Source organism: Diuraphis noxia, unplaced genomic scaffold (genome assembly GCF_037042655.1).
Source record: "Diuraphis noxia isolate RWA-SAM2 unplaced genomic scaffold, SU_Dnox_SAM2 contig0002, whole genome shotgun sequence".
Taxonomy (NCBI): Eukaryota; Metazoa; Arthropoda; class Insecta; order Hemiptera; family Aphididae; genus Diuraphis; species Diuraphis noxia.
This window is the reverse complement of record NW_028301712.1, coordinates 25790414-25802504: the sequence shown is the minus strand read 5'-3', so window position 1 is coordinate 25802504 and position 12091 is coordinate 25790414. Positions and strand designations below refer to the sequence as shown.

The 12091-nt window shown below is 27.3% G+C and overlaps 2 protein-coding genes and 1 non-coding gene across 5 annotated transcripts; 2 read left to right on the top strand and 1 right to left on the bottom strand.

The window, feature by feature from the left end:
* The first annotated feature begins 816 nt into the window (after positions 1-816).
* LOC107161623 (uncharacterized) lies at positions 817-3318 on the top strand. Its single transcript, XM_015508105.2, has 2 exons — positions 817-2173; positions 2316-3318. Exon 2 carries the CDS (start codon positions 2374-2376, stop codon positions 2893-2895), a length of 522 nt encoding a protein of 173 aa, XP_015363591.1. The 5' UTR covers positions 817-2173; positions 2316-2373; the 3' UTR covers positions 2896-3318.
* Positions 3319-3824: 506 nt separating this feature from the next.
* LOC107161637 (RNA polymerase I subunit F) lies at positions 3825-9955 on the bottom strand. Of its 3 annotated transcripts, none has more exons than XM_089219765.1 (5): positions 9831-9955; positions 9113-9282; positions 8876-9012; positions 7425-7626; positions 3825-7343 (listed from the first exon to the last, which is right to left on the bottom strand). In XM_089219765.1, exons 2-5 carry the CDS (start codon positions 9274-9276, stop codon positions 4349-4351), a joined length of 3498 nt encoding a protein of 1165 aa, XP_089075891.1. In that variant the 5' UTR covers positions 9277-9282; positions 9831-9955; the 3' UTR covers positions 3825-4348. The 3 variants fall into 3 exon arrangements, with proteins under 3 accessions (XP_089075891.1, XP_089075890.1, XP_015363615.2); XM_089219764.1 differs by lacking the exon at positions 9831-9955 and adding an exon at positions 9469-9795; XM_015508129.2 differs by lacking the exon at positions 9831-9955 and having other exon boundaries at positions 9113-9796.
* Positions 9956-10851: 896 nt separating this feature from the next.
* On the top strand, positions 10852-10924 carry TRNAK-UUU (transfer RNA lysine (anticodon UUU)). The gene has a single exon. It is a non-coding gene; the product is annotated as a tRNA-Lys (tRNA).
* The last annotated feature ends 1167 nt before the right edge of the window (positions 10925-12091 follow it).

The window sequence follows — 12091 nt, the reverse complement described above, 5'->3', positions numbered from 1 at the left end:
ATTAAAATAATGGTTATTTGTATAAAAGTATAAACTATGTTTCAGTATTTACTATTACTATAGATATTTTATTATTTTTTATGTACTTAAATAGTTAAATAGTAATACCCAATAGGTAAGTGTTTCTTATCTTGACTGTCGTATTCCAAGGTGAGCGATTTGCGTATTAGGTTAAACTTACGTTTCAAGAGAATTTTACTAGGTATACCTACCTATTATACCTATTAGGTACAGTATTTTATTCGTTTGTTTTGTTTTTATACAATAATACAATACTCGTGTGACACAGGACTGGTCTGTAGGATAATTTGTGTGGAATCTTCTACAAAAAATTTCAATGTTAGCTACGAAGAGAAAACATTTTAAAAATTTCTAACTGAAAAATGTCCCGAGTTTTTATGAATTTAGTCAATATTTGAAATTTAAATGCATATAAAAAATAATCGTTCCTATGTATTTTTAATATTTTTTGATTTTTCATTTAAAACTAAAGGTACCAAGCATTACATGTTTAATCTTTTTTAGTAAGTGATAATCAAAAATCAAGAATACCTACCTAATTTGAAAAATGTCTACTATAAATAATTCAAAATGTTTTATTATTGAACAAGGGCGGGTAATTGTATTTTAAATCTATATAAAATTGTAAATAACGTACACTTTAAAAATTGATAACAATATATAACTATTTAAAATATGGTGTTATTGTGAAACAAATACATAAAAAAAAAAAAAAAAAATGGTTAATATGTTTTTACTTATATTAGCTATGTAAATCATTTTTTTTGTTATGTATTTGTTAATTGTTTCACAATAACAACATATTTTAAATAGTTGTATTTTTATAAATTTTCATCTGAAACCATTTATCAAAGTAATTATATATTAAATTAATAAAAAAAATGAACTGTTGATTTAAAAATGTATTGTTAACACCAAATTTCTTTTTTTTAACTTTTGAAAATCGTTCAATTATATTATCTGGTGACTTGTGGAACCATATTCTTCAATGACGATATGTTATAATAATTATTGATAGGTTTATCATAAATCATAATAATTGTCTAAGAAAATAAATAGCTTAGTCCCAAGAGGGGGGCTAATGCCCCCATAGTCCCCCTTAAACCCACAACTGTAATTGAATTAAAATTTAACACATCCATTATGATGAACCACACGACAACTTATTTGGACAGCAATGCGGTACCCTGCACTTGCCGGGGAACACTCAATATACCTACAATACAGCAGCACAATTTCCTCGGTTATTTGTATATTAATTTTGATCATATAGGTATACCTTAAAATAATTTCGGAAGAACTGAAATTTTTACATAAAATCAATTTTTTACTTTTAAATATTCATATTATTTTTTAGAGCTGATGTAATATAATATATTTTGGCTCTTTTCATGAGCTTTTTAGTATTTATTAATGGGAGCAGTTTAAAATGTTTTACTTAACTATTTATTTCTTTTGGCTTTTTGATGTGGATCTACAGTAACTAGTTGAATATACTAATACAAATCTCATGGAAATCGTTCAAAATTAAAGATTAATCGGAGGGGAGGGGGTTAAATATATATTATTAAATTCTTCAGTGGTACGTATTGTGATGTACTGTCTGTACTGATGTATATCTGCATGAATCAACACGGATTACCAATTGAAATGAAGATAACTGATTACTAGAATAATTTTAAACGTTGTATTGATGATGTTGATTTAGTTATTATTAGGATAGAAAGGTCAAAGGAGTTTTATACAACTATATTATGAACGTGCATAGTGATTAGAAAAATACATAAATACACGATACACATAGATAGTCGATTGTCTATGCATTTATAATGTATAATATTTAATTGCTCCGTGGTAAAATAATATAATATGACGTATTGTCAGCATGAAAATAATTGACAGTGTTATAATAGTTATTTTGAATTATCTATTAAAAAAAAAAAAAAACAACAACAACGTAAATGATTTATAATTTGTATTGTGCTCCGATGATATCTGTCATAAAATATAATAATTTATAAATCACAATAATCGTCTTGGTGTTTTCGAACTCGTACAATTATGATCGAATTGAGTATATCTATATCAATGTAATATATATACATAGGTAATAGACGCAGTTTTTGTTTTTAACGAATGAGAATTTCAATAGGTGAGTAGGTATAGGTTTATAATACTATTGTTGTTTATCGTTAAATGTTGCAAATATCTTATAATTGATATTATAATATCACATACCTTTTTCGCATCCCTGAACATTATTAAATAAGCTACCGTATTACCGTCTTATATAGGTACGACAAATGATCATCATTTGATGTATTAATCCGACAATAATATAATATAATAAAGATGGACGACTTCGACTTCGACAACTGTAGACGGCGTTCAGAGTTTTTCGAAGCATATGACTACCGCTGCGGCGGCGACATTCGTCGGTCACCGTCAAGAATTGTGGACGCGCTGGACTTGGCAGTGCAGCGACCGCCATCGACGGTTCACGTGCGCCCGCTGGAACGACTGAGCGGACGATGGACGTTCAGGTCGATGCCGCAGGACGTCAACTTGGCGGCGTACGGAAAACAGTTTTCCGGCGAGTGGCCGTCGTTTCGCGTGGAAATGGATTGCGGCAGCAGCGCTGTGAACACGACGACAAGTGCACTGGTCAAGCGGGACACGACCAAATATGACGAGACGCAGGACGGTGGCATATTGTCATGGAGCGCAGATGAGAAGGATTCGTCAACCTCGAATCGTCCGAACGCGTTCGCGGGTCAGTGTGTCACTTACGTCGGACGGGTCTTTTCTTGGGACTTTTATAGGACGGTTTATCTGTTCTTTCAAAAAATCGTCAAATTTCGAAACCGTAGGTGATTGACGTCGTAGTGCGTTGTGGAGCATGGGGTGGTTCAGATGTTTGTATAATTTTAATTCATAATATTATGTAATAATAACATATCTACTATCTAGTCTTAATTCATGGGACATGGACATAATGAAACGTGCTTGGATAGTACTCGTCACTCGAGCAGTGTCAACTCTTTACCGTAAAATATTTACCTATACCGTGCCATCATCTAGTGTTATTTACTTAAACTAATGTATTATTAAGTATTATTTCTTTCGGACTTGAATAGAAGATCGACATATATTTCTTTTAATAGATATTTTTATTGTACATTGACAACTAATTATATTTTTCGACAATGTATATAGTGATTTTTGTTATCAACTATTATAATTGCTTCGAAACATGAATATTTTGGTATACTATGATAATATAAATAATGAATTGTATGATTTGTATTTATTATGTACAAGTTCACTAGTGCTATTGACTCATTTTGAACATATTTGTCCCCTGAATTCAATATTAACGCCAGGGTATGAAGAAATTTAGCACAGGCAAATGCAAAAACATGAGCATACAGAGGTCACAGTTCAGTGGGTCACTACACCTAATACTTAGTAGGAGTTTCCATTATTATGTGATTTGGATAAGTTTATAAAATTATTTCATATAAATGTTTTTGATTAAATTTAAATCTGTTTTATTAAAAACTATAAAATTGGTCACAAGCTGGCTCAGATTGGTTAGGTGAGATACTGAGAAAATATCCGTGGATCAGTTGTGTAAGTGTGGTAAAAATAAATTAATGTTTAAAATTTGATTAGCCGCTTAAGAGCTCGTTCCATTTTTAGATGTTATTATGGGCCGGTGAATATGTAAAACTCAATAGGTTGGTATAAGCCCATCCATCCTTGGTCACATCTAGATATAATATAACTATTACAAATTACAATTGTATATAATGTAGAAATATTATATATTTACAATTTACATAGAGTTCAACGCTGTATTAAAATATGACAATTAATGAAGTATAATTCAAAATAAGTATTTAAACATTTGTACAGACGAGGTCATGAATTCTTTAATCAGAATACATATTTTAATAGTTTATAATTATTACTATCCTCAATCCTGGCCATGGCAATAAATTATAAATCTTATCCTTAAACAATACAATTATATATTTAATCAATAATCAGTTCTGATTTCTATAACTATAAGCTATAATACAAACAAAATATATTATTTATTCTATGTTATAAATTCAAAACTATAAAGTTAACTCATTATAAACTATATAGTAATAAATAAATAAATAAAAATAAAAAACATATTTAATTTAATCCTTTTAATTTATTTTTAATAAAAAATTATTCAACATTTAAAAATTACATCCGAATAATATAATTAACTTAGCGTAAAAACATAAGGGTAGTTAATTAATCATAAAAATAGTTAAAACTTAAGATTGAGTTAAATGTTAAGTAAGTTATACAATTTATCTAAATCTGTATTATCTTGAGTTGACATAAACTTTTTTATATCACTTTTTGAAAATATTTTAGTATTTTTCTTACTTGATTTGTCAGTGCTTTGATTTTCACAAAGAACAGGATCACTTATAACTTTCTTTTTTTTTGAAACTTTTACAGATGTATTATCTACTTTTGCTGGATTTTTTTTAACATCTTTAACAATTAAATCACTTAAATTAACATTGTCTTTATGTTTAGATTTTTTCTTTTTCTTTATCTTAACCTCGGATAAATAACCATCAACATTTTTATCTTTAGAATCATGTGATTCTACAATAGGCAATTTATGATTTTTTTTTTTCTTTTTAATAGGGACATCATCTGAAGAACTTTCTAAAGCACTTATTATACTATCTAAAAGGCTATCCTTGGTTTCTTTTCGTCTTTTCTTTACTTTTTTAAAATCATTACTCTTTACTTCATCTGTCATTGATACATTTTGGGATTTAGATTTCGTATGCAACTGTTCTTCGATTTCGTTTTGTTTGTTTGATTTTGTTGAAATATTAATTTTCATAGATTTTTCTGGTACAGTAGCTTTTTTAGTTTTTTTATGTTTTCGTTGTTTCAAAATTTCTTTTATTACATTTTTTTCTTCATCTGTACTCTCGTCAGATGAAGGTTGTATATTTAATTGTGATGATTTAACTTTTTGGGAAATATTTAAATTTGGCATATTAGGTTCTCTATTAGAAATGTTTAAGTTATTCGGAATACTTTTTTTATTTTTAGAATTAACTATAGGTTTATCTTTTGTTATTTTGTCATTTTTAAAAAGTGTTTTTTTACTTTCAGATGCTTTTGGGTTATTCTGTGAAACAGGCACGATTTGTTTTTGTTTTTTATTTTTATGTTTTATGGAATCCAATACCTGATTTATTAAAACATTTTTTTTCTCTTCTTCATTTACTGATGAAGTATTTACTTTTTTTTTCTCAGATGTATTTTTTTTTTTTTTCATTAAATCTATCATAAATGTTTCATCATCAGAACTTGATATGTTTTCAGTATATATTTTTAAAAATGGGTTTGAAATGCCTGTATTCAATAACTCATCATTTTTATTTAGTTTTGATACATTTAAAGTTGATTTTTTTCTAGAAACATTTTCATTTGCTTTTTTCCCATTGCTAGTTCTGTTTTTAGGAACTGTAACATCATCATCATCACTACTGAAATCTCCACCCAAAATGTGTTTTATAATATCCATTTTATTAGAAGATTGAGATTGTACAGATTGTTCATTTCTTTCTTTTTTTTTTTTATCTTTTTTAACCATTTTTTTGTTTGATAACAGATTGTTTTTGTTAAAGCTATAAATTTCTGACAGATTATTAGAGTCATGTTTTGATACTTTTGATTTAATTGAATCTGTAAACAACTTAGATGCATTATAAAAAAGTTTAGAAGATGAATGACTTTCATCAGAACTATAATCTATTGTATCATAACAGTTTTTAGGATTTTCATTATAAAAGCTTGTATTTATTCGTGTTTTTGATATATTTTGTCTAAGTTTTGAATAAAGTTCATCATCAGAGCTACTTGTGTCACTTTCAACTTCTTTCTTTAAATTAGTTGTACAACTTAAATTTTGAATAGGTAATTTAATATCTTTACTACAATTACTATCTGAATCGGATATCATCGATAATTTAATATTTGAACTTTTTTTAAATATTTTATTTTTAGTTTGGTTTTCACTGTCATCCATATTTTTTTTGAGGGGAGTATCTTGTCTTTTAATATTTTTTGTACTCAAATTTAATGTCAAAGAATTTTTAATTGCTGGTTCATTAATGAGTAATCCTTTATCTAAATTATGTTTCTTTTGAGTATATACAGTGTTTTCTTCTTTTTTGTTATTTGAATCAACCAAATTATTGGTAATACTAGAATTAGATTTCGTCTTTTTAGAAGTACTAATTGAGTTTAAAATTGCATCGACAATTTCATTTGATTTTTTATGTTTTTTAATTGTTTTTGTAGATTTTTCAGATTTCTTTAAAAATGAATTACTAACTGTAACGTTTTTGTGTTTACGCTCACAGTCACTTACACCCGAAACACCTTGAAGGTTACCATGTTGATTTATTTTATGAACATTACCCATATTGTTTTTAGTATTGACTGAAGCATTAAGTACTTCAAGTGGATTTTCATTGTTATCATTATTTTTTAAAATATTCAAAGACTGAGAAAGTTTATCCTTAACAAACTGATTAGGTACTTTGACAGAATCCAATGATTTTCGTTCTTCAACACTGTTTTTAGCCAAATGTTTTTTTAATTGTTCTAGTTGCTTGTTTCTGATTAAATTGATACTATTTACAGAATGTTCAGAATTTAAAATAGGAGTAGAACTATATAATGGACTTTTAACATGTTTGCTATTGGAGAGAATAAGTGATGATGTTCTAGTAGATTTATTTTCATTGCCTTCTTTAATATTGGTTAAATTAACTTTAATTTCAGATGAAAATTCAGAATCAGATGATGAACATATCGAAGAATTATCAGCGGTGTCCTGAAGCTTAATGGTGGTATTAGTTGATACAGATGGTTTTGCAGATTTATTTTCACATGCTGTAGACTTAGTTATCATATTATTGTCCATTTCATCTGAAGATTCAGAATCACTTGATAAACATTTTGAAATACTAACTGCATTGTCTGCTTTTTGTCCATGTTTAAAAGTAGTATTAATTGATACTGGTGATTTTTTAGTAGATACATCAGCATATATTTTAGACTTAGTTATCATATTGTCCATTTCATCTGAAGATTCTGAATCACTTGCTAAACTTTTTGAAGTACTTGCACTATTCTTATTAAAAGATTTAGTAACATCACTTACATTATTTTTTGAGAAAGGATATTTCATAGAAGAACTATTATTTTGAACATCTTCAAGATCATAACATTCATCTTTCCTGCAATTAAAACAAAATAGATAAATAAATAGGATAGTTAATTTTTGTTATGATATTATAACAAATTAAGTTAGAAAGTACTTTTTAATTATTTCTCCTGTAATATGAGGAAGTTTTTTTGTGAGATCAAAAGATAAAACTTTCACATCAATTTTATCGTCCTTTTTGATTTTAGATCCTGACCAGTGGTCGTACGGTGTATTTTCAGGTCGTACTATAGAAACATTGAATAAATTGTGCACCAAACAACTAACATGGTTATCACTAGTTTGATTTACAACAGCTAAAAAAAAAAATCAGTTATTTGATTAAGAATAAACACAATAATACTATTAATTCATACCATAAAGTTAATTAAATCAAAAAACTTTCAAAATTAAGAATTCTATATGAATACTGACCACTTAAAGTAAAACTGTAGAATTATTTAAATGAACAATTTTATTTTAAACACATATATCAAACAAAATAAAATACCATTTTAATCTTTTCCAGAAATAAATATAATACATATTATGTTATATAAGTTAGGTTGTAGTGTATAAAATTCCTAAAATAATAAGCTGTTTATATATTTAGTTCACTCAAAAAAAAAAAAAATACCGGTGGAACTTTTTCATTTAATTATCATCTTATTTTAATGGTAGGTCATAACTATGGCAAGGACTTTCACGCATCTGCATATTTCATCTAGTTAACTTTATTGTACACTTAGTACAAAATACATTTCATAACATTTTGTGATCAAGTTTTAAGTGCATATTTTGATGGTTTATCAAAAATCAAGTACTTAGGTAGTTATTTTTAATCGACACAGAAAATATTAAGCAAACAATTGTATCAACTAGATAAAGGAAAACTAAGGAATCAAATAGAAATAAATTGTCCTGAAAAAGTTATAGCTATTACTTAAACTTGGTACTATTAAAGCAAACTTTATAAATATATCTAAATCAATTACCCGACTTGAAAAACAAGGATTAATACTACAAGTCATAATGACATAATGATGGCAATTAATACACAATCAGATTATAAAATCAGTAGTGGAAAACCTTAAAAAAAAAACAAAGGTTTTAATACACTTTATACTTTATACAATTTCAAATATTTTAAAAGGTACTGAGAAACAGTACTTTACAGTACGGTACTTGAAACAGATGAATTAGGAGATTTGAGTGCTAATAAAATTGTTTATTTTAAATATGCACCAAACACCTCTATGGACGTTGGACAAAATTTTTTGCAATATAAGAACCTTCTGATAACTGTTATTCTCTACTATTTGAAAATATCAAAGAAAAGAAAACTTATTAATTATTAACAATACTATTACAGTATAAAATACATATTATTTTAAATTTTAAGCTGATAGATATACTATCTAGAAAGTTAATGTTTAAGTCAGTTAAGAGGAGTACAGACTAATGATTTTGAAACCAAATATATTAAAGTACCTAGGTATCACATTGAAAAGCCTACATACTGACTAATTCACAATTTAAAATTAATTCTGAGCTTTTAAGACTTACCTTCAATTATAGACCCAATTGGAGGTCTGAATATATATACATCAACATTGACAACTACATTAATGCAATGTCTGATATCAGCTGCAATAAGTTCGTTTGAACTTATTTTACCAAAACCCATAATCAATCCATTTAAACTGAAAATATTAACATAGACAATAATTAAAAATTAATATAAAATACAATAGAAATTAATAAATATAAGATAACATATAACAATATGAACTTTCAACTTACTCAGAACAGTATGTAAACTTTAAATTGTGAAGTTCATCTCTAATAGCCTTAGAAAACGCTTTTGGATTGCTGGGCGCTGCATAAAATCCCAATTTCAATCTGTACTTGTGGTCCTTGTGCAGATACACATGGTGTGGTAAATTATTGGGATCCATAATTTCCATACAATACTAAGAAGACATTTTAAAATTTAAAGATCACAGCTTCAAACGGATACATAACAGAAAACATTGGCAATTGTATGGGTATTAGTAACTCAGTTAGTTTCAATACCAAAAAATAAAGATTACAGAAAACTAAATAAAATTGTAGTCAGTGGCCTGGGCCAGACGCCAGTAGTCAATTGTAATACACACCTATGTATGATATCAGTGGATTTTTAGAAGCACATGTAATAACGACTAAAAATAGTAAAATAATGCATACACGAGTAAACAGTTGAACAACAATGATCAGTAACAACTTAAATACTAGTTGTTAAATTAAAATTATAAATATTAAATTGATAAATAGTAAATACTAAATAGGGATCACATTACGTATCAGAGTATCAAGGTATCGCCAGGGAATAAAATATCACAGTTAAAATGATAAAAAAAACAACACTATTGGCGCGTGAAATGATATCATTTTATCTTATAAGCACAGAATATATTATAATATTTTACTATCTTAATGTTGTAGCTTATTGTCTTATTCTGTGGTTGTAGGTACTTACTATACTGGAAACGACTTTGTAGGCGACTTAATTATTATTTATTTTAACCGAAATGGGCAAAATGTTTTCCTGTTATCATTAATACTCATGTTCATTGAAGAAAAAAACACAACACACCCGACAATGGCGACCACAGTTAAAGATAATATAAAAAAAATATAATAGTTACCAAGTTAGGGCGTTAGGCCGACTTGCCAGTAGTTGTTTGTCATGCTTATATTATCTAAATAAATAAGCTAAAAACATTAATGTTGTCAAATTGTTTGCAGTAAATCGTTGAGGGGCTCTTAAATATTTTGAGAATGCGATTAGGATATAATCATATAGGTAGTACATAAATATTCCATTGTGTGGTCTAGCCGTCTAGGAGCATTTACACTATTTACAGAATAGTTTTATCCATATATCACAAGTAATACCTATTATGGAGACGAATATTATTCAATAGCTCAGCAATCATTATATTAATATTATTGATCATAGTAGGTACAACAACAGATCTTGTACTACTTGTGATACTCGCATTTGTTATCTCCGTCTCAAAAGTGCGTAACATAGGAAATTTTACGTTTAGCTCATTAGCTCAGTTCGTTTGAAAATTAAAGTGAATTGACCTCTTATAAAATTTAAAGGTAAAATTATTATTTAGACGAGATCATGAGAGTTTTACTGTATTTTAATTTTGAAGTGAGTTATAATCATTTAAAGATGTGCAAAAGATTTACAATTTTAAAATACTTAAAACTCGCTTCAAAATTAAAATATAGTAAAAAGCTTAAAAAGCCTCTGTGACAAGGATAACCTAGATAATATTGTTATTTTTAATTTTTATAATCGGTCAATTCTTTCTAAATTTTAAGCTAACGGAGCTAAATTGGAGCTGCAAACTTAATATTTGGTATGTTACGTACTTGAAAGACGAAGACAACATATATGCGAGTGTGACATCCTCTTAATAATATTATGTCTGACAATAACATATTTTCTTGAAATCTATCAATTTATACCTTCTTAATCACAAGCCCGGATAGCTCAGTCGGTAGAGCATTAGGCTTTTAACCTAAGGGTCCAGGGTTCGAGCCCCTGTCCAGGCGATATAATTTTTGCTTTTTTTCAAGATCGTGTATATTGTGTTCTATGGTCGAAGGCAAAGACTTTCAAATAACCAATCATTTAAGTATATATTAAATAAATATCATTAAGTATCTTGTTTTTTAAAAATGTATATAATATTATTATAAACTATACGGGTAAATAAATTTGATGCTAAAAGTATAGTAGGTAGGTGAAAACAATAGTTAATTATTCTTTATTATTCAAATTTCATATGCTCCTTTGTATTTTATAGACTCAAAAAGTAAAATACGAAATACCTTTTTTTATTCTATGTCAAAACATAATCAAAGGAAGAAGCATAAACGTCGATAATGAACTTTGTGTGCGATATTTTAGAGTACCTAGGTATGTTGGTTTTAAAATTAAAACTATTTTTATGGTCGTATTCTATCAATGAACAATACTATAATTTATAATGATAATTAATAGGCATTTTCGTAAATAGGGAATGGGGACATTAGTGAGAATTTTACCCATATTCTCCTATCAACCTATTTCGAAACATAATGACCTAGGGGCTTGGGGCGTCATTAAAATTTTTTATTGTTGATGCCAAACTTGATTGCACTAAATAAAAATAGCCTTTACTTGGAAATTTCTACAGTTTTACAATCAATCTTATTATTAATATTTTATATTAAACCTATTTCTTCTTCCTTTATCATCGAATGTATGACAACAAATCTAAAGTTTAATAAGGGTGAGTTAATTTATTATACATTAAATTTCAAATATCAATCAACAGTCATTTGTTTTTGAATTACAAAAAAATACGAAAATCGTTCCTTGCGAGGCTGCGAACATCCAATGTTGTAAAAATTTGAACTTCTAATGCTCATAATAATTTGATTTAACTTCTTAATTTAAATAGGCATTTCTTTTATCGATTAAGTTAAGACAAACTTAAAACTTAAAAGATGCCTTAGATAATATTCTCACCTTTAGGTTTAATATAAAAAGTATTTTAGTGAAAGACTTATTATTTACTCAGCACTCATACTATGCCTAATTTAATAATATTATGAAAATGAAAGTTAACAATACTAAATTGAATTTGCTAAATGTTTATAATTTTATATTTACAATGTTGTACCAACAATACTTTGAACAAATTTTGTAAAGCGGAAACAATACATGCTGTTTCA